At 54.5% G+C, this 20,667-nt stretch overlaps 1 protein-coding gene across 2 annotated transcripts; it reads left to right on the plus strand.

The window, feature by feature from the left end:
* The first annotated feature begins 5,522 nt into the window (after positions 1-5,522).
* Positions 5,523-19,620, plus strand: Mmp25 (matrix metallopeptidase 25). 2 transcript variants are annotated; one of them, XM_021632433.2, is made up of 10 exons: positions 5,523-6,159; positions 6,587-6,719; positions 8,532-8,667; positions 8,754-9,043; positions 14,372-14,548; positions 14,645-14,729; positions 15,706-15,788; positions 16,065-16,217; positions 16,309-16,566; positions 16,724-19,620. In XM_021632433.2, the coding sequence occupies exons 1-10, from the start codon at positions 5,902-5,904 to the stop codon at positions 16,993-16,995; spliced, it is 1,845 nt and encodes a 614-aa protein (XP_021488108.1). In that variant the 5' UTR covers positions 5,523-5,901; the 3' UTR covers positions 16,996-19,620. The 2 variants fall into 2 exon arrangements, with proteins under 2 accessions (XP_021488108.1, XP_060220035.1); XM_060364052.1 differs by lacking the exon at positions 5,523-6,159 and having other exon boundaries at positions 6,662-6,790.
* Positions 19,621-20,667: the final 1,047 nt, after the last annotated feature.

Here is a 20,667-nt window from a genome sequence, read left to right on the forward strand (position 1 = left end):
AGAAACCCGGTCTGGAAAATAAACAAAACCAAAGACAATATTTAATGAACATCTCTTTGGACACATGGGAGGAGGGAGTTCCATCTGTCTTATACATAAGGGTGGAGCTAATGGGTGGACAGTTTCAGGATCTCTTGCTGAATAATAATTACCTTACCACCTAGATGCTTAACAACCTTGTTTTTGTTTGTTTGTTTGTTTGTTTTTGGAGGGGACAGACCAAGGCTTTTCACAAGCTAGGTAAGAACTCTTTAGAGTCATACCCCTAGGTCAATAAATCCCTCACAGTGGGGACGTTAACAGAACTCTATCTGGGGTTCTTGATGAACTTGCAGGCAAATTGTGCTGGGTGTGTGTGTGGTGAATTCAGTGGAAGGTTTCTCCACACCCACAGCTGGTGTCTGGGCTGGCTGGCTAGATCAGTACAGGATCAGCAATTAGATGCCACCCCGTAAGTGGCCAGGAGTTTGCAACCATCCTCCATCCTCACCACTAGACTTTGCCAAATGTCAAGTGCAACTAGCTCCTGAGCAGTTCTTTTTTTTTTTTTTTTTTTATTTCTTTATTTTACATATGAGTGCTCTATTTGCGTGTACATCTGCAGGCCAGAAGAGGATGGTTGTGATTATAGATTATAGATGGTTGTGAGCCACCATGTGGCTGCTGGGAATTGAACTCAGGACCTCTGGAAGAGCAGACAGTGCTCTTAACCTCTGAGCCATCTCTCCAGCCCCCAGAGGTTCCATTCTTACCCCACAATAAGGATCCCAACTCCATCTGGACTTACTGTTTGTCATTTGTTCTTGAAGCACACTCTCTTGTAGCCCAGGCTAGCCTCTAACTCACTATATTGCTGAGAATGACCTTTGAACCTCTGATCCTTCTGCTCTACCTATAGCATTCTGGGATTATGTGGGAGCACCACTAAATCCATTCATCCAGTGCTGGGGATGGAATCCAAAGCTTATTGAGTACAAAACAAGCCCTCTGCCAACTGGGTTTCCACTTTTCCTTCTTTTGTTTTTTTCTTTTCTCTCTCTCTCTCTCTTTTTTTAAAGATTTATTTATTATTTATACAACATTCTGTCTGATCTCACTATAGATGGTTATGAGCCACCATGTGGTTGCTGGGAATTGAACTCAGGACCTTTGGAAGAGTAGCATGTGCTTTTAACCTCTGAGCCATCTCTCCATCTCTCTCTCTCTCTCTCTCTCTCTCCCCTTCTTTCTGTTTGTTTTAAGACTGAGCTTCGGGCTAGAGAGATGTCTCAGTGATTAAGAGCACTGGCTGATCTTTCAGAGGTCCTGAGTTCAATTCCTAGCAACCACATGGTGGCTCACAACCATCTATGATGAGATCTGGCGCCCTCTTCTGATATATATGTAACAAATAAATAAATAAATAAAATCTTACAAAAAAACAAAAAAGACTGAGCCTCAGTTGTGAAGTCCTACAGGGCCCGGAACTTGCTAGTCGTATTGTAACCTACTTAAGCCCTCCAGCCCCTCTGTTGAGCCCTACTGTAGTTTTTAGCCTAACTGTGGCTCCTCTGTTAACAGCTGCTGTAACCTTCAGCATATCCATCAGAAGCTATTTTCCTCCAAGTCTCTACTTTGATGAAATGAAGTTCAAGTTCTCATGCCCTACATACCTGAGGACCAGGATACAACTCAATAGTTTAATACTTGCTGCTTAGAATAAAACAATAAATGATAAATGCATGTTCTGCTAGAGTTAAAGATGGCGAAATCCTGCTACATCCCTTACTCCCAGCGGGCTGGAAAGCCCCCGAGAGCTCCCCTATCCTAAATCCCAGCCAATCAGATTAAAGTGCTCTGTCTAGCTACCTATATACAACACAATACACTTGGTCTGGTGCTCGAGTAGACAGCGTGGGGCTATTTCTGAACCCATAGATCAGGCTAGCCACACATTCACAAATATTGACCTCCTGAGGGCTAGGATCAAAGGTCTGTTTTTTGAAACAGGGTCTTACTGTGTAGCCCTGGCTAGCTTGGAACTCACTATGTAGACAAGGCTGCTCTTGAATTCACAGCAACCCCACCCCCTGAGTGCTAGGATCAAAAGCTTAAGCCACTGTGCCTATTTCTGTTTAGAGACAGGACTTCATGGACCCCAGGCTGTCCTCAGACTTCCATGTTGTTGATAACGGCCTTAACCTCTTAACGTTTTTAACTTCATTTTCACGTGCATGTTGCTGGTGTCGCCCCTGCGTGTACATTTGTGTGCCATGCAGGTGCCTGCATAAGGAGGCCAGAAGGTGTTGGAGTCCCTTGAACTGGAGTTTCTGACAGTCGTGCTGGGAATTGAGCCCTGGTTCCCCCCCCCCTGCCCCCGGGCTCTTAACTGAGGAGCCACCTCTCCAGCCCTGACCTTGAACTTTTGGTCCTTCTGCCTCCAACTTCCAAGTGTTGGGATTACAGGTGTACTGGACAATACCTACTTACTTACCTCTAACTCCTTTTTATTAAAGGCTGGGCTCATGCCAAAAATAAAGTGTTTATTTGCTCATGTCTTTAAGACTTTGAGGTGCACACTTGTCCTCTTGACACTCCTGCTGGGGCAGGAGGATTGCTGTGAGCTCAACGTCCAGTGCAGGTCTCAGAGTGAAATTCAGTTGTTTTTTGTTTGGTTTTGTCTTTCAAGACAGGGTTTCTCTGTGTAGCCCTGGCTGTCCTGGAACTCATTCTGTAGACCTGGTTGGCCTCGAACTCAGAGACCTGCCGACAGGGTGCTGTGATCAAAGGTTTTTGCCGCCACCACCGCTGCCACCCTGCATTTTTAAAGCAATTCTGTCTTTAAAAAGAGCACAGGAACAGCCAGGGGCAGCGGCACTCGCCTGTAATCTCCCCTGCACTCAGGAGGCAGCTGGATAGATGTGAGTTCGAGGCCAGCCTGGTCTACCAAGGGAGTCCAAGACAGCCAAGGCTACACAGAGAAACCCTGTCTTGGAAAAAAAGAACCCAAGGAGTTGGAGATGGCTCAGCAGCCGGGTGCTTCCTGCTCTTCAGCCCCTGTCTTCACATCTCCCTACAACAGAATCCAGGAAATCTGACGGCCAGTTTTTACACCACCCTCCACAACACAGGCACACACACACACACACACACACACACAAGTAAACCTTAAAAGGTTAGGCCAGCCATGGAGGCATCTGTAATTTCAGAACTTGGGAGGCAAACACAGGCAGCTCTCTGTGAGTTCAGTGCCAACCTACATAGTTAATTCTAAGCTAGCCAAGACTACACAGTGAGACCCTGTCTCAAAAATAAATAAGATAGAGGCCAGCTGCCACTTGGCAGGGACGGGCTGCTGCTACCCAGTGGCCCGCCAGTCTCCATACCACGAGGTGCCGGTGAACAGAGGACACCCAGAGGCCCGCCTGCCACGCGGCCCACCGCAGCGGGAGCCGCTTCAATGTGCAAGTATGTGGAGGAGAGATGGGAGAGAAAGAGAAGCAGAGAGGTTTGAGCATCATGAAGAGTCAGGGGTGGAGAGTAACAGTCTGATGTGTGCAGCCTGCCCTGAGGCCTTGGTGAGGTCCCAGCCGGTGCTGTGCTGACAGTCATGCCTGGGTGCATGCCCTGCAGCATCAGGGTCTGTGTTGATGTCCGAGGCTCAGGTTACTCCTAACGACCATGCAGACATCCCTGCTCTGGGATGCCACCTGGGACCATGTTGATGCCCAAATGCTGTGCAGAGCTGACCCTGCCCCTCACTGGCTGTGGGATTCTGGAGAGCTGAGCCCCCCTCTTGCCAGCTGCAGCACTCAGGAGAGCGGGCCCTTCACCTTGGCTGGGCCCGCTCAAGCACAGAACCGCTTTGTGGGTGCAGGCCAGCCAGGTGGAGGGCATGAGGGCATGAGAGCGCCCTCTGGTGGTGTGGGTTCGGGAGCGCTGGTGGGCTGACCAGCCCAGATCTGGGGCTTTGAGCTGGCCCACCCCAACCTCTACCCCATCTATCAACTGCTGGAGTGCGTGAAGGGGCCAGTCCTGCAGATGCAAAGCTACAGGATCTCCATGACACCGGGCAACAACGGGATATCCCAGAGGAGTCCTGTGAGGACCCAGTATTGACAGAGCAGCAGAAGCCAGAAGCCCTGAACCAGACCAATGACTCAGTGCAATGGACATTTGCAAGTATAGATGTGTGGACAAAAGGGTGCACTGTGAGCCCCAACAGGACACTCTACAGCTTCCAAGCCGAGATGCTTTTATGTTTTGCTTTGCTTATTTTTATTTTATCTTTGGTTTTGTTTTGTTTTGTTTTCTTGTGGGGGGAATTTGTAAGGATGGAGGGAAGACAGGAAGGGACCGGGGAGATGAGTGGGATTGGGGTAACTGATGGGAAACTCACAAAGAATCAATAAAAAGTTAAAAATAGAATAAAGAACGTTGCAGGATGTCCTCTGTATCCTCATGTTGACTCTCTCATTCCCATTGTTTACTGCAAGGTCTGGACGGTAACAGTGGGATTAGATTAAAGGGAGGTGCTTAGGGTAAACTCAATGACTGAAGACAAGCAGAAGGCACACCCGGGGTGCCATGCAGCCAGATGTGACCACGTGACGAGATAGCCCAGAGGTCTCAGCGGAAGCCAGCGTGCAGGCTCTTTGACCTTCCAGGACTGTGAGAAAATGGATTTCTGTATGTCACCCGGTGTGTGACATCTGTCCACAGCTCTGCAGAGTACAGAATGCCACTGTTTTTGTTTACATCTGCTGCTTGTTCGTCCTGCCCACTATTTTTGTCTAAAAGGCAGATGGGCCGGGCCCACAAGCCTGTAATCCCAGCGCTCATGAGGCAGAGGCAGGCTGGCCGGGTCTACAAAGCCAGTCCAGGGCAGCCAAAGCTACACAGAGAAACCCTGTCTCGAAAAACCAAGATAGATAGATAGACAGATAGATGATAGATAGGTAGATAGACAGACAGATAGATAAATACAGATGAGTCTCCTCCTGCTGCTTCAGAGACCGAGCTGTCAACACACACTCTATGGACCCGGGGTCTGCAGACTGATTCCTCTCATTCCCCTTTTCTAGTCTCCCATCTCGGTTTCTCTGGCTGGCAGGAAGGCTCTGCTGGTTTCCGGCTGTAACCCTTCCCTCAAGATTGTCTCTTTTCCACCTTGTGTTGTTTCCACCTTTTGTGTTTAAATGCCTAATCCCTGGGGAGGCGGGGGGGGGGAGGGCATGAGGTGGGAACAGGACCTAAGTTTGAGGTCTAGAGGTGCCCTCGTCCTGTGCCTGGAGCCAAGCCTTGCACATCTAGGCGGGTCGGGACAATGGCCCGGGACAACCACTCTGCGCACGGCCGGGCCCGGCTGGGTTCCCGCGGTGAAAGGAAGCTTTGGAAGTCAAGCCTGCCTGCTGCCTGGGGTCCCCCACGCAGGGCGGCAGGATGTAGGGGGGAGGGGAGCTCCGGCCGCCCCTCCCCCGGCCCACGGTCCGGAGGAAGCAGAATCGAGGAAGCCTGCTCCCGGAGTCCCTACAGAGCGCGGATCTGGGAACAGAAACTTACAGGCGGAGGCCGTGAGGAGAGGGCACGCCGCCTGGCTGGCCCCACCGCTAGCCCTCGGACTCCTAGGAGAGTCCCTGGGTCCCGGTGGAGAGTCCCCGGCCCGGCTCTCGGCTGCGCCGGCTGGCGGACACGCCCTCCCTAGCCCCGCCCTCGGCGCGCCTCGGGGAGCCCGCTCCGCTCCGGCTTCCACTAGCAGGTGGGGCAGCTGGCGCCGGGCCCGGGCTGGACAGCACCTGGGGGGCCAGGCGAGGCCGCCGCGGTGGACTCTCTCCCGGACCTCCGGCCCCCGCCGCGCCTCCTCCCAGCACCCCCCACTTGCCAGCCCCACCCGGGCCCCGGGCTCTCAGCGCCCAGCCCAGGATGCGTCTCCCGGGATGCCGGACCTCCTGCACCCAGCTCCACTGCCCTGCGTCGGCTCTCTCGATCTCCGCCGGGTCCCCGACCTTCTCGAGACCTCCAGGGTGGCCGCAGTCCGGGCCCCTTCGAGGGACCCCGCGGCCCGTCCGGGGCCTCGTGCGGCCGCGGGCGCTCCGTCTCCGGCTGCTGGCGCTTCTGTGGGCTCTGCTGCCGCCGGCGCGCGCTCCGAGTCCCAGCGCGCAGGACGTGAGCCTGGGCGTGGTGAGCTGGGGTCCGCCCGCTCCTGGGATCCCGGGGAGCCCGGGAAAGTGGAGGGAGCGCAGCTCTGCGTCGGAAGGAAGGACGGGGGATTGGCTTCAGGTGTCCTGAAGAGTGACCGGGGTGGGGGGTTCTTGGGGCTCTGGATTGCTCTGGATTCTACCTGGAGGTTTGCTGACTGGGATTCTGGGATTCGCAAGTCCGGGAAGGAGCTGAAACGGGAAGCAGGGTCCATACAGCCTGACAACCCCAGGGATGGGGGGGGGCGGGGGACGAGGACCGCGGCTGAGTGTATTGGGGAGATGGGTTCTACCGTCCAGCCTACGAGCTCTCTCTTTCTGGATCCTCTGGAGGGCGGGACTTTCAGACAGCGGTGAGAAGGGGAAGCCCCACCCTTTTAGGGTTTCACCAACCCTCTCCTATGGCCTAGGACTGGTTGACTCGCTACGGCTACTTGCCGCCGGCGGATCCTACCCAAGCCCAGCTGCAGAGCCGCCAGAGGCTGCAGGATGCCATCAAAGTCATGCAGAGATTTGCCGGGCTGCCCGAGACGGGCCAAATGGGTAGGTAGCCCGCTTGCTTCTGGGATTGGCCCGCAGTCTTTAAACCGCAGGGAGTGCCTGAATCCCAAGAGGTAGGTCTGAAGATGCTGGTCCCAACCCAGACCCTGGACGCCGGCTGGCATCCGGGTAACCTTTCCTGGGACTCTCGGGCCAGGCTTTGTCAGGCTCCGACGCAGCAGGGATAGAACAGATCTGGTCCCCAGTCTCTGGAGGTGACATTCAGAGGGAGAAAGAGACAGGTCAAGAGCGGATGTATACGGGTGATTTCAGATGGTGCCACTCTGATGCGGAGGGCTAGTCTGATTAGGGTGGGCCACTGATTTTGGAGACAGTCTTCCAACGAAGCACAGATTGGCCTCGAACTCATGATCCTCGTGCCTCAGCCTGCGTGCTGGAATTCCAGGCCTGTACTACTGCATCCGGCTGAGTAGGCCGCTTTGAAAGGTGTCACGTGAGTTTATAAACTGAGATCAGAAGTATTCTCAACTGCAACTGTGGCAGGCAAAGTTTATCTGCCTGGGGTGAAAGGCAGGCTGAGGGGTTTAGGCAAGAACCGGGTCAGGTGACCTGGAAAGAGGTGTGTTCCAAAGAAACCAGGGGGAGGAGGGCTCAGAGGAGGACAGCAGCTTCGCAGAGTTCTGTTGTTTGTTCTGTTGTGGGGGCGGCTCACGCTTTAGCCCCACCGAGTAGGTGGGGTACAGTTAACCCACCCTTGTGCTCAGCAAAAGGTTTGGTCTTAAGCTTCCTTTGCTGACCGATTGGAGGGTGGCTGGAGATGGGGAGGAGACGTTTGCAGGTGGTGCTGGGAGGTAGGGTGGGAATATGGAAGAAGCTGAGTTTGGGGAGTGGATTTTGGAGGTATAGCTGAGGGCTCCCTCGCGGAGTTAGATAGAAAGGCAGAGGTAGCTCAGAGAACCTTCAGTCTCCACAAGACAAAATCACTCCTGCTGGCTGTTCATTCCCACACAGCCTAGAACGGGTACACCATCACTGCATCCAGCCTGGTTACTCTTAGTTGTAGCCACCAGTGAGGCACGGTTGGTTTGACCTCACCTGAAGGTGAAATGACTTCTGAAAGGGGGTGATCTAGAAAAGGGGTTCCCAGATAGACGGAATTTGAGGAGGGGAAAGAAGACTCTGGCTGGTCCTCAACCTTTGATCAGCAAAACCCACGAAGACGTAAGCCAGGCAGGGTGGTGGCTGCACAGCCCTTCAGTCCCAGCACGTAGGAGGCAGAGATGCGGGTCTTTGGGGCCACCTGCGGAATGATGACCAGGGTTGAGCTCTGTTCTCCCTGCTCACGGGTACACATAGGTGCCCCTATACACATACACACACATATAGTCCCTCTGGGGCTGGAGACGTGGTACAGAGACCCAAGCTGAAGCCTCTAAGTGCCTCATACAGTGGCCAGTGCACCCATGGCCCCTCGGAGAGGGTGTCCGGCCCTGAGCTGGCTTTCACAGTGCCTGTCTGGGCCCACACTCAGTGCCTGTCTGGGTTCACACCCAGGCTGTAAAGTCTTACCCAATTTCTTTCCCTCTTAAAGATTTATTTATTTTTATTTTATGTATTTGGGTGTTTGGCCTGTGTTCGTCTGCACCTCACGGAGGTGGGAAGATCCCCTGGAACTGAGCCGTTGTCAGCCACCTGAAGGGCGCTAAGACAGAAGCTCCTCCAGAAGAGGGCCCAGTGATCTTAAGCGTTGAGCCACCTTTTCATCTCCATTAATATCTGGGTCAATTGCTTAGTTAGTTGGTACCATCGTGACAGACTGACCTGTGGCTCACCATGCCTTGCTGTCCTCCACAGACCCGGTGACAATAGCCACCATGCACAAGCCCCGCTGCTCACTGCCTGACATCCTGGGGCCTGCCGGGCTGGTGAGGCGCCGGCGTCGCTATGCTCTGAGCGGCAGCGTGTGGAAGAAGCGAACCCTGACGTGGAGGTAGGTCTTGGCCTGCCGACTAGGCCCCAGACTTGGCTGGAGGGCCATTTCCTCCACGATCACCGGATCTTCTCCTCTCTCCTCAGCATCCAGTCCTTCTCCCAGAGCTCGCAGCTGAGTCGGGAGACCGTGCGGACCCTCATGAGCTATGCTCTGTCTGCCTGGGCTGTCGAGTCAAACCTCACATTCCAGGAGGTGGATTCTCGGCATCCGGAGCCTGACATCCTTATCCACTTTGCCCGGGCCTACCACCAGGACAGTTATCCCTTTGACGGGCCCGGTGGTACCCTGGCTCATGCCTTCTTCCCTGGGGAGCACCCCATCTCTGGAGACACTCACTTTGATGACGAGGAGACCTGGACCTTCAGGTCAGAAGGTAAAACTTTCCATCTTCAGAGTGATCCCTCTTTCAGATCGGCCTGGGCTGAAGAACTAGATTTAAAGTAATTGATTGAGGAAAGCTGTGATGTGATGTAATATAGTACAGTGGCATCCTGCTGGTGTAGCATGTAGGGGTTTAATGTGTCAGTATGTACACACACACACACACACAACCCAACACACAGTGCTAGTCCCAAAACTCATGAGACAGAACCAGGTGGCTGTCTGAGTTTGAGGTTAGCCTGGTCTACATAGTGAGCCCAGCCAGGGCTATAGTAGGAGCCTGCATCCCAAACAAACACACACACAAAAAAAAAACAATAAAATGTTTATTAATTTTATGTGAATGGGTGTTTGGTCTGGCAGGTGTGTCTGTGTGCCATGTACACCACCAGGTTCCTTGTCAGGAAGCCATTAGAGGGTGTGGAACTGGCATTGCGTATGGGTATGATATCCCATGTGGGTTCTGGGAACTGAACCTGGGTCCTATGGAAGAAAAGCCAGTACTCCTAACGGCTAAGCCACCTCCCCAGTCCCCAGCCTCCTCTGCCCAAAAATCTTTTAAAAGTAGATTTTTTTTTTCTGAGACCTGGTCTTATTATTGCAGCCCAGGCTGGCACTGAGCTCACTATTTAAGCGGTCCTAAAAGAGATTTACTTGAAGGAACTGTGACTTATGGGGATTATGGGAGCTGGCATGGCCAAAATGTGTAAGGCATGCCAGACCCCTGTTAGTCTTGAGACAGAGTTCCTTCCCTCCCAGAACCCTCCATGTCTGCCCTCAGGGCCAGTCTGCACAGGGGTGGCTTCACGGAGAGCAGATGGTAGCCAAATCTCCAAAAAACCTTCACAGCATATCTAGACCGGTGCTTGGCCAGTCCACTGAGGCACAACCAAATCAACTCAAAATTCCTAGTGCAGAGGCCTTTCAGGCACACAGCTCAGAGCTGCTATAAAAACAAAACAAAACAAACAAAACAAAAAAACCCACCAACACCGGGAGCTAGAGAGTGGTTAAGAGCACTGTCTGCTCTTCCTAAAGGACCAGGGTTCAATTCCCAACACCCACATGGCAGCTCACAGCTGTCTGTAATGCTGATTCAAAGTGATTTGACACCTTCGCACTAATGCACATAAATTAAAAAAACCACCAACACCTCTCCGTCCAAGCAGAAGGGCAGCTGGCACTTACCACACACTTACACAATCACCAAAAATCACAGCAGAGGAAGCTCTCGGCTTGTGCTTCCTGAGGAGGGGCAGCCCAGTGCTCTTGGGCAGGGCGGGCTTACTAGAAGTGGTGACTCTGCTTGAGCATATATGAATGCCGGAAGTGGTGGCACCAAGGCTAACAGCCGATGCTCGTGATCCCAGGGCTTGAAAAGCTGGGGCGAGGGCATTCTGAGACTGAGGCCAGCTGAAGGTACAGAGCAAGACTCCAACTCAAGACAAGCACCCTTACTTTAAGACAGGGTTCTAAGCCGTGTGTGGCACACCCGTAATCCTAGTACTTGGAAGGCTACAGCGGGATTCTAAGCAAGTTTGAGGCCAACCTGAGGCTACATAGTGGGATGAAGGCCAGCCTCGGCTACAGAGATAGATCTCATCATCTGAAGTGCATAGGTACAAGGGACACACAGGGAGAACAGGCAAGCCAGCGAGGTGGCTGAGTGCCACGTAGCCAGGGGTGGGGCCACTGAGGGGAGACGCAGTCTGGAACACCCATGCCCTCAGCGGGAATGATGTCCCAGGTGACTGTGGGCCCTACACTGCAGAGGGTTTTGAAAAGTAAGCAGAATTTGAACAACAGGATTCAGGAAGCGATGAGGACACATCAAGGAGTTTTGCATCCTAGAAATATTCCTGGATGCACGGGGAGGCAGAGTGGAGAGAGGCCTAGAGGCAGGAAGTGGCCAGAGCCCAGGTGAGAGACTGGGGGCTGACAGTGGAGGGCTAGCTAGATCTGAGGGAAGTCAGAACAGGCCCAGGACACGAGCTGACTAGATCCCCTGGGGGCAAGGAGGATGAGCTGCGGCCCAGGTTCAGCTGGCGCCCTGAAGGTTGCTGCTGTTCTATTAGTGCACGCTGGGGAGGGAGCAGCGGGCAGGCGGGATGCGGGTGAGTACAAGTCTGGGTGTGCTGGGAGCACGGGACTCCTCGTTCTGTCCTATCAGGTTCCCCAGATAGAAATCCTTTTTTTTCCTGCCTTCCTCCCTTCCTGTACTGAATCCCTAATCAACCCGCTCCTCCCCCACCTTTTTTTTTTCTCCAGACAGGGTCTTTGTGTGTGTGTGTTGCCTTGGCTGTCTTGGACTGACTCTGTAGACCAGGCTGGCCTCAAACTCACAGAGATCCGCTTGTCTCTGCCTCCCAGAGTGCTGTAATTAAAGACCTGTGCCACCCCGGCCCAGCCAGATAGAAATTCTTAAGCAAGTAATTTCTCAAGGAGAAAGGGAAAGGGAAGCAGGAGGGGGGATAGAGCCGAACAAGGACGTGGGGCCACTCTTCTCTGTTGTGTATTCCTCGGTCATTTGCTGTGCTGAGGAATGAGGGGGGAGGAGATGGTGGGTCTGCTTGCTGCCCAGGCTCTGCGGGCACTGGCGGCCAGTCACAGACTCTGACAGCAAGGCAGCCGCTGCAGCGCTGCGAGGCTAGAGATGCAGGCCAGGAGCTTGCGCGGACATGGCAGCGGCTCTCGCACTGAGCCTCACCTCCCGAGCACCTAGGTCAGCTTCAAAGCTAAGCCAGTGTGGGTCCCTCCACTTGCGGTAGGTAAGATGACGCTGCCCTGTTGCACCGTTTCCTCAGCTGAGGGAGGAGGTAAGAGGGGGGCCCGCTGACCGCGTGGTTTGTGTTCTTCCTCCTCGTGAGCACCTGTCGCAGTGCCGCTGACTGCAGGGCCAGCTGCTCTCAGAGCCGAGCCTGCGGAGAGGGATAGGTGAGGTTGCCCGGAAGAGAGGAGAGAATTTGAAAGTCAAGAACAGAGCAATGGAGAGCCTCAAAGTTAAGAAGTAGTGACTGGGGAGGAGGAATTAAGGGAGATGGGGAAGTGGGTGTGGTGGTCCATGCCTATACTCTCAGCATCTAAGGGAAAGGCAGGGTGGTCCACACAAGGGAGGAGCCGGTGGATGGTCTGCATAGAGAGTTCTAGGCCAGCAGGCAAGAGACACCGTCTTGGAAAAGAACCCAAACCTTAAGCAATGGAGGTAGGGAGAAGACAGGCTGAAATGTGATGAATAAGAACCAGAGGAAGTGGTGAGACATAGCAACGCCACAAACAAACCTTGATTTTGGTTATGTGGGGACAAGGGACCTTTTTGTGCCTGCATGCTCCGAGGGTGCTGTGCTGGCAATCAAACCCTGGACTCTACTCTCGCTGGGCAAGCGTGCTACCAGCTGAGCTATCTCCCCAGCCCTGCCTGTCGTGATGACAAAGGAGGTATACTTGCCAGCATGTGTCACATGGAAGGTGGGGACTGAACCTTGGTCCCATCTTTGAGGGGCTGGGGACCTAGAATAGAGGTTGAGAGGATCAAAGCAGCCACCTTCTAGGCCAAAGACAAGAAAGACAGTTGGTGATGGGGACCCTGGACATCACCCACCGAGGTTCTCGGGGTTAGTTAGGAGATGAAGCAGCTTTCCCTGTCTGCCCAGCGTGAGAAGAGGTGCTTGAGGGGGTTCCTGGCCCTGGAAGCCAAGTTGCCCCAAGAGATAAGGAAGGAGAGAGAAGAAAGCGGTGCCCTGGTTGAGACACGGGCTTCCTGTTTTCTCAGTGAGGCGATTCGGAGCAATAAGCTGCCCGGCAGCCAACATGGAAGTTCAAGTGCAGTTTGGACAGGTTCCTCTGCAGACATGAGCTGCCAAAGGGCAGGGCCACAGCCGGGCGCTCGGCTTCCATCCCAGCTCTGCGTCCAACCTTGAAGCCTCTGTTTTCCCTCTTAAAACAATGAAAGACTGAGGTCTGAGGTGTAATGAAGTCTAGCATTTGCTGCTCTTAGAGTCTGCCTAATCTGCCAAGTATCGTGGCATGTGCCAGTAGTAGCTGCACTTCGGAGGCAGAGGCAGGGGGATTGCATCAAGGTCTTCCTGGTCTGAATAGCGAATTAAAAGTCTAGCCAGGACCACATAGTAAGACACAGGCTTATAAAAAAGAAAAAGAAAAAAGAAGAAAGCTTTTTCCTGTTACTTCTCTTGTGGTCTCAGGAGCTGAGGGCAAGTTGCTCTTCAGTTCACCAGTCATTTCCAATAATCTCACATCCAGTGTCATCAATGCTGGTTGGAAACCGTGAGGCAGAGCAGCATTCAGAAATCTGGGCCTTGGGGGGATTGCCTGCCTCTGGTGGCTGTCTTAGTCTCTTCCGGGCAGGGCTTTTTGTCAGAGATCGATGAAGCCAAGCCTTTAGAGGCTCTGTGCTGACCTGGTGGATCCCCAGGGAAGAAACACTGTGGTGGGAAGAGATTGGGAGCGAGGCTGGGCGCCAGGGCAGCGCGCTGCGGTCCGAGAGTGCCTGTTGTGGGGAGCTCTGTCTTCTGAAGATAAAGGAGGGCTGCGAGTCGGAGAGGCAAGTGCCCTCGGAGAGGAGATGTGAGGTCTGGGAAATGACCTGAAAATGGGGATCTAAGGACTAAGGATGGGAGGGGATGGAATCAAAGAGAGCCTGAGCTGAAGAAGGTGGGCGGGGTGGGAGTTGGAGTTTCCTTTTCTCTTTTCTCCCTTTTCTTTCTTTCTTTCTTTCTTTCTCTCTCTCTCTCTCTCTCTCTCTCTCTCTCTCTCTCTCTCTTTTTCTCTCCTTCCTTTCTTCCTTCCTTCCTTTTAGAAACCGTTTCTCTATGTAGTCCTCCCTGGACTTTAATTTCTAATGTAGACCAGGCTGGCCTCAAACTCACAGAGACCTGCCTGCCTCTGCCTCCCAAGCGCTGGGATTACAGCGATGCCACCACCACCTGGCTAGAGTGGGGATCACAAACCATGGGCTGAAGTTGGGCAGGGTGCTCTCCAAGCACCGGGCACCCCAGGTTCCTGCCTCCTGAATTTTTATACGCAGTTTTCTTTTCCTGGTGAGGGACTACAAAAGCATAAGGGGACCTTTCTAATGGCCGTTTGGGTTTCTTTCACCCCATGTCCCAGTGTCACTACTGGCAAAAAGACCTCCTCAGAAACATTTGCTGAATGGTTGGAGGAACTCAGGAGGGGGCAGGGCAGAGCGGGTGGCTCGCACCCCGGGGGTTCCCGGGTCTTCCTCCTGGACAGCAGGCCCCAGTCCCCGCGCTCCTCTCCCGATGCTCGGTGACCTCAGCCTCAGCCTTCTTTCCTCTCTCCCCAGATGACAAAGGAATTGACCTCTTTGCAGTAGCAGTTCACGAGTTCGGCCACGCCCTCGGGCTCGGCCACTCTTCTGCCCCCAGCTCCATCATGCGGCCTTTCTACCAGGGCCCAGTGGGCGACCCTGACAAATACCGCTTGTCCCAGGATGACCGTGACGGACTGCAGCAGCTCTATGGTATGGGAAGGGGATGCCCTGAACCAGTGCCAGGTAGCTTCCTCGTGACGATCCAGCAGGTCCGGGGAACCCATACCGGTCTGACTCTCCCCACAGGAAAGGCGTCCCAAACTCCTTACGACAAGCCCACAAGGAAACCCCTGGCTCCGCCCCCCAGGCCTCCAGTCATGCCCCCTGACAGGTGAGTGCCCTATCAGCTGTGTGAGCGCTTCCCCTGCTCGGTGTCCTCCACTGCAAGGGGCTGGACCTGCTGGAGAGATGGTTTAGTGTTCAGGAGCCCTTGCTGCTCTGTCAGGGGACCTAAGACGAGTTTCCAGCCTCCACATCAAGCAGCCCACAACCACCTGTCACTCCAGCTCCAGAGGCTCTGACTCCTTGGGACCTTCTGGGAAACCCGCACACATGTTGTTTACACAAACATAATTAAAAGTTACACAGAACGAAATAAACTCGGCCGGGGAGATGGTCCCTTTAGTGAAGTGGCTGCCAGGCAAGCGTGAGGGCCACGTAAAAAGCCAGAGGTGTAGTCCTGTAATCCCATCACTCAAGGAGACAGAGACGGGCAGATTCCTAAAGCTCATTGGCAGGGCCAGCACTCCAGCTGAGCAAGAGAGCTGGTGGAAGCCAAGTATGGGGGTGCACACCTTTAATCCCCAAATTCGGGAGGTGGAGGCAGGCTGGGTCTGTGAGTTCAAGACCTGCCTGGTCTACATAACAAGTTCCAGGACAGCCAGGGCTATGCAGAGAGATCCTGTCTCAAAAATCAAACACAAGGGTCTGGAGAGATGGCTCAGAGGCTAAGACTGCACTTCCAGAGGTCCTGAGTTCAATCCCCAGCAGCCAGGCATGCAGGTGTACATGCAGATAGAGCACTTGTATACATAAAATAAAATAAATAAATCCTTAAAACAAACACAACACACAGGTGCACACACAAACCCAAGAAACAAGGCAGAGCAGCCAAGGAAAGCAGGGAGTATCAGCCTTTGGCGACACACGTGTGCACACATATGCACACGTATGCACCCATACACACACACGCACACGCACACCAGCACACAAAGGACAGGGGTGGGAAGCGCTCTTCCTTGCCAGACTGAAGTTACCAGTGCGAGGAACAGTGGCGCCGCCTCCTGCTCACCGCCGCTCCTCCGCAGCCCGTCCACGCCCGTGCCTGACCGCTGTGAGGGCAATTTCGACGCCATCGCCAACATCCGAGGGGAGATATTCTTCTTCAAAGGTCAGTCACTCAGGATGGCCCTTGCATCCGCATACACGGCTCCTGACACACTTAAGTGACACGCCCAGGCTGCCAAATTTCCTGGGAGGTGGGATTGTGTGTGTGTGTGTGTGTGTGTGTGTGTGTGTGTGTGTGTGTGAATAATCTGGGCAAGCCACGAACTCGTGTTCATTGAGTGACCCTCCCCCTGCCCAGGCCCTCCCCGGATCGGGTAGAGGGACATCAGGGAAGGAACCAGGTCACATCCCCATGCCTTGTTCCCGTCTTCCCCCGCAGGCCCGTGGTTCTGGCGCGTCCAGCCCTCAGGACAGCTGGTGTCACCCCGGCCCGCTCGGCTGTACCGCTTTTGGGAGGGGCTGCCAACCCACGTGAAGGTCATCCAGGCCGCCTACGCCCGACCCCTGGATGGCCGAATCATTCTCTTCAGTGGTGGGTAGGGGTCGTGGGTGCCGGCTGGGGCAGGGCCGCGGAGCCTTCCCTCCCAGCCCCCTCCCTGGGTTACCCTCGTGGCCCCTTCCAGGCCCTCAGTTCTGGGTGTTCCGGGACCGGCAGCTGGAGGGCCCGGCGCGGCCCCTGGCTGAGTTCGGGCTGCCCCTGGGCGAGGAGGTGGATGCCGTGTTCTCGTGGCCGCTCAACGGCAAGACCTACCTGATCCGGGGCCAGCGCTACTGGCGGTACGACGAGGCGGCTGCGCGCTTGGACCCCGGCTACCCCCGCGCCCTGAGCCTCTGGGAGGGGGCGCCCCCCGCCCCAGACGATGTCACCAATGGCAACACAGGTGTGGGAGCACCGGGGTGAGGGAGCGCGGGAGGCCTCACCTGCAGGCTGCGGGAAGGGGGCGGAGGATGGAGGAGAAGGCGTGGCGGGGTGGGGGGCTGGCCCCCAGCTTTGGGGCAGGCCGGGGCCAGGGCGCTGAGGTCCCTCCTCCCCCACAGGCGACACCTACTTCTTCAAGGGCACCCATTTCTGGCGCTTTGCGAAGGGCAGTGTCAAATCCGAGCCGGACTCCCCCCAGCCCATGGGGCCCACGTGGCTGGACTGTCCCCACCCCAGCTCGGGTCCTCGAGCCCCCACCCCCCCGAAAACGACCCCTCAGACCAGAAGCTGTAATTGTCACTGCGAGCTCAATCAAGCCTCTGAGCAGCTCTTCCCGACGCCCCTGCTGCCCCTCCTGCCCCTGCTGGCTGGAGCCCTCTTCTCGTGCTGAAACCCGGCCCTTCCCAGCTGCAGGGAGCCGGGGTCCCGCAGCTGGGCCTGGCCCAGGGTCCCGGGACGCCTCGGAGCCTCACAGGGGCACAGAGCTGGGCGGTTCCCGCCGGAGCACCCGGACACCTCGGGCGTCCCGGCTTGCAGTTGGCGCGCGGGGGCTGTGGCCGCAGGCAGGGCGGCCGCCAGGAGGCGGTGTGCACCCTTCTCCGCCGCCGAGAACGCGGATCGAACCCAGCGCCCGCCCTCCGCTGTGGCTCCGCGAACGAAGGGGACAGCGTACCTAGGCTGTGAGCTGGCTCCTGCCGAGCTGACTCGCTTTCTGGGGATGTGCGCTCCCGATTCTCCACAACTGGTCGTACTGGTGACATGCGGTGACAGTAACCTGCCTAGATGGTTAAACGGGACCGAGGTCGAACCCCAGTACCCCCCGAAGCCGATGATACGGTTCCGAGGCTTCTTGCCATGCTCTCCCCCTTTACAGTCGCTGCCCCAGGGCAGGGAGGTAGAGCCAGCGCTGCTAACCTCCTCTGAGCGTGTGCTTCAGGTCCTGGCTGACGTCAGCGGTGACGTGGATGGGATTTCTCCGTGTTTGGCCCCGCTGGTGTCATCTCAGGCCCCCCTCATCCCAGCACACAACCTGGAGGTTCACCCCGAACTCAGGACTGCCTGATTCAGTTGGAAGGGAGCCCGCCGGACCTGCCTCTGTCACCAACTGAAGGTTCCTCTCAGCCCAGCTTGGCTCCCACCCGCACGGTGCTGCGGCAAAGGCAGGACCCTCACAGCGGTGCTGCTGCTGCTGCCTCCTCCTCCTCCTCCCCGTTCCCCTTCTAACATTTTAGTTTTAATTCTGGGTCTGCGCGGATGGGGGTGGGGTGCCTGTGAGTACAGGAGCCTGAGGGTACCAGAGGTGCTGGATCCTCTTGGAGCTGGAGCTGCTGTGAGTCCCGAGTCAGGGACGTAGGACTCGGGCCTCTACAAGAGCAGCTTTTAACCGCCGAGCCCGGCTGCAGTCTCTCCCGTTGCCTTCTTGGCACTCCCAGGGTGAGGAGCGAAGTCTGAGGCAGCTTCCTTCAACCCAGCTTCCTCATAGAGTCATGACCTAGATCATTGCTTCTAGAATAGTCCATATCAGAATCATCTCATGGGAATTATTTTTTTTCAAGGCTCCGTGTGTGTGTGTGTGGGGGGGGGGCCCTGGCTGTCCTGGAACTCATCATGTAGACCAGGCTGACGTTAACTCACAGAGATGTGTCTGCCTCCGTCTTCCCAGTGCTGGGATCAAAGCCGTGCGCCACCACCATTCAACTTCCCATCGGTGTTTGGGAATGCAGATTCTAGGCTGGAGACATGGCCCGGAGGTTAAGAGCACAGGCTGCCCTTCCAAAAGTCCTGAGTTCAATTCCCAGAAACCACATGGAGGCTCATAGCTCATCATCTCTATAACGAGATCTGGTGCCATCTGCTGGACTGCAGACATACATGTATTCTGTATAAATAATAAATAAATAAATCTTAAAAAAAAAAAAAAAAACAAAAAAAAACAAAAAAAGAATGCAGATTCCATTCCCTTCATTCTGGGGAACTGACAGTCTGGGAGATGTGAGCTGTGAGGGACTGGGGCACTGGTCTTCTCAGAGCGCTGCCTTCTCTCCCAGGGACCACCTCTCCTTGTGTTCTCACAGTTCTTGTTTCCTTGAAGGAATGAATGCAGCCGAGGCATTGGCAGTTTGAGTCCTTCATTCAGTAAGGCAAAAGAACCAAGCTGGCCAAGCAGAGTCTTCTGAGAAGAGATTGAGTGGGCTACCCCAAGGTGGGAAGCAGCCTAATGGACTCAACCAGTGATGTTTTATTATGAATACCTATGAGGTGGAATATTTATTGGGTAATAGGACCCTTTCTCCTCAAATCATGGTGGGCCAAATCTTCCTTTTAGGATAATTCCATTGTTAGCTCCACAAAAGGGAAGGGGTGTCCAAAGGCTTCAGACCTGTTGTTGGCGCAGGTATATAGGTTGAGGGTCCTTGCCGGTTAGTTTCTGGGGAGCTTCAAGGACGGACAAGCTGACTGTCAGGAGGCAGTACCAGGATGCAGCTCTAGTTTCCTCTCATCACCCTCTCTTCCTGTCTGCAGGATGGTCTCTGCTGGATTCTGGGGGGGATTTCAGAGAAGCCATTTCACTCGCAGTTTAGTGTGGGGCCCTGCTGGATAAGGGTGAAGTCTCTGGAGAGCCAGTTGTTTGTGCTCCATCTGTGATGCTAGACTCCCTTTTCCAGGCAGGGTTCCAAGAGTCTTCCCCCACCCCATCTGAGTGATCTCAGGTCTTGCAAGGAGGCAGGTCCCTTCCCCAATAAGGAAACTGCTGTAGCAAGCATCTAGGAATTCCTAGAAATGTTCCCCCCCCCCCGCTAAGGCTTAGTCCAGCAGTGACCTTCAGCTGGACTTGGAGATCCCCCAGGCCCTACATTGGATAATTAAGTGCTGTATTTTCCTTCTTGTGTCAAGTATCCCTGACCCCCTGGCCCCATGGAACCAAACACATTCACCCTTGAAATATCTCCCTCTTTCCGGGGTTTACATTGCCCTTGATTTCACATGAATAAAGGTTTGCGTTTTCTCACTTCAAGACTGAGATTCATCATTTATCCTCCACTGGGTCACTTCTCACCAGGCCTGCCCTCTGGCCCACTGGGCTTGGGCCTTGCCAGGCCTGTGTCTTGGCTGCAAGCTGACCAGGCACAGGCCTTGGCCTGCGCCTCTGCCGTGCTCAGCACAGAGCTTGACCGAGAGCTGTAACACTTTGCTGTCACCTCAGGCTCCCACCAGCTTCCATTTCACCGGCGATCTCAAACTGTAACACTCTGTGGAAAACCTTTTCCACACCCTGGCTTAGCACACTCGGCCTCACCCTAAAGAGCTCTAGCTCCCCATGAGAGAACCAGAACCGTGTTCTCTGTCTAGAAGCTGAGTTCCAGGACCCCCGCCAGAATCCAGGCCCTGCCTAACAACGGTATAGTGTGTTACCATTAGATGAGTTAGCGGTTTGTGAAAGGGCATCAGAGCCTTGTGTGATGCCTCGTTGGTCTTACTGGCTTCCAGTTAGAGCCTCAGACTGAGGCCATATTTGTTGGCTTTTTCTGTGGAGCTCTGTTCTGATCCGGTCAGCTTCGATAATTCATGCCCGGTTGCAAATGCTCTTATTTTTCGTCTTCAGTTTTGATCCGAAGCATCCGCATGGTGGTATCTCCAGTTTCAGGGCATCCGGTGCCCTTTTCTGACCTCTGCAGGCATGGGGTACACACGTCTACACCCATATACATTAAAGTTAAATCCATTCCCAGAGGGCTGGGATCACAGGTGTGTGCAACCTCCCTCAGCTCTGTCACCTTTTAAGATTTGTTTTATTATTTTTTTAATGTGTCTGGTGTTTTGCCTGCACATATGTCTGGGCACTCCATACATGCAGTATCCCCAGAACCCAGAAGAGGGCTTCAGATCCCGGGTACTAGAGTTGGAGACTGCTTAGCCCCATGTAGGTGCCAGGAATTGAACCCGAGTCCTCTAAAAGAGCAACCAGTGTTCTTAACTGCTGAGCCATCCCTCAAGGCCCTCTTGGTTCATTTTTAAAGCAATGTCTTTTCTTAAATTTTATTTTATGTATTTTTTTTGAGGT

Source organism: Meriones unguiculatus, chromosome 11 (assembly GCF_030254825.1).
Source record: "Meriones unguiculatus strain TT.TT164.6M chromosome 11, Bangor_MerUng_6.1, whole genome shotgun sequence".
NCBI lineage: Eukaryota > Metazoa > Chordata > Mammalia > Rodentia > Muridae > Meriones > Meriones unguiculatus.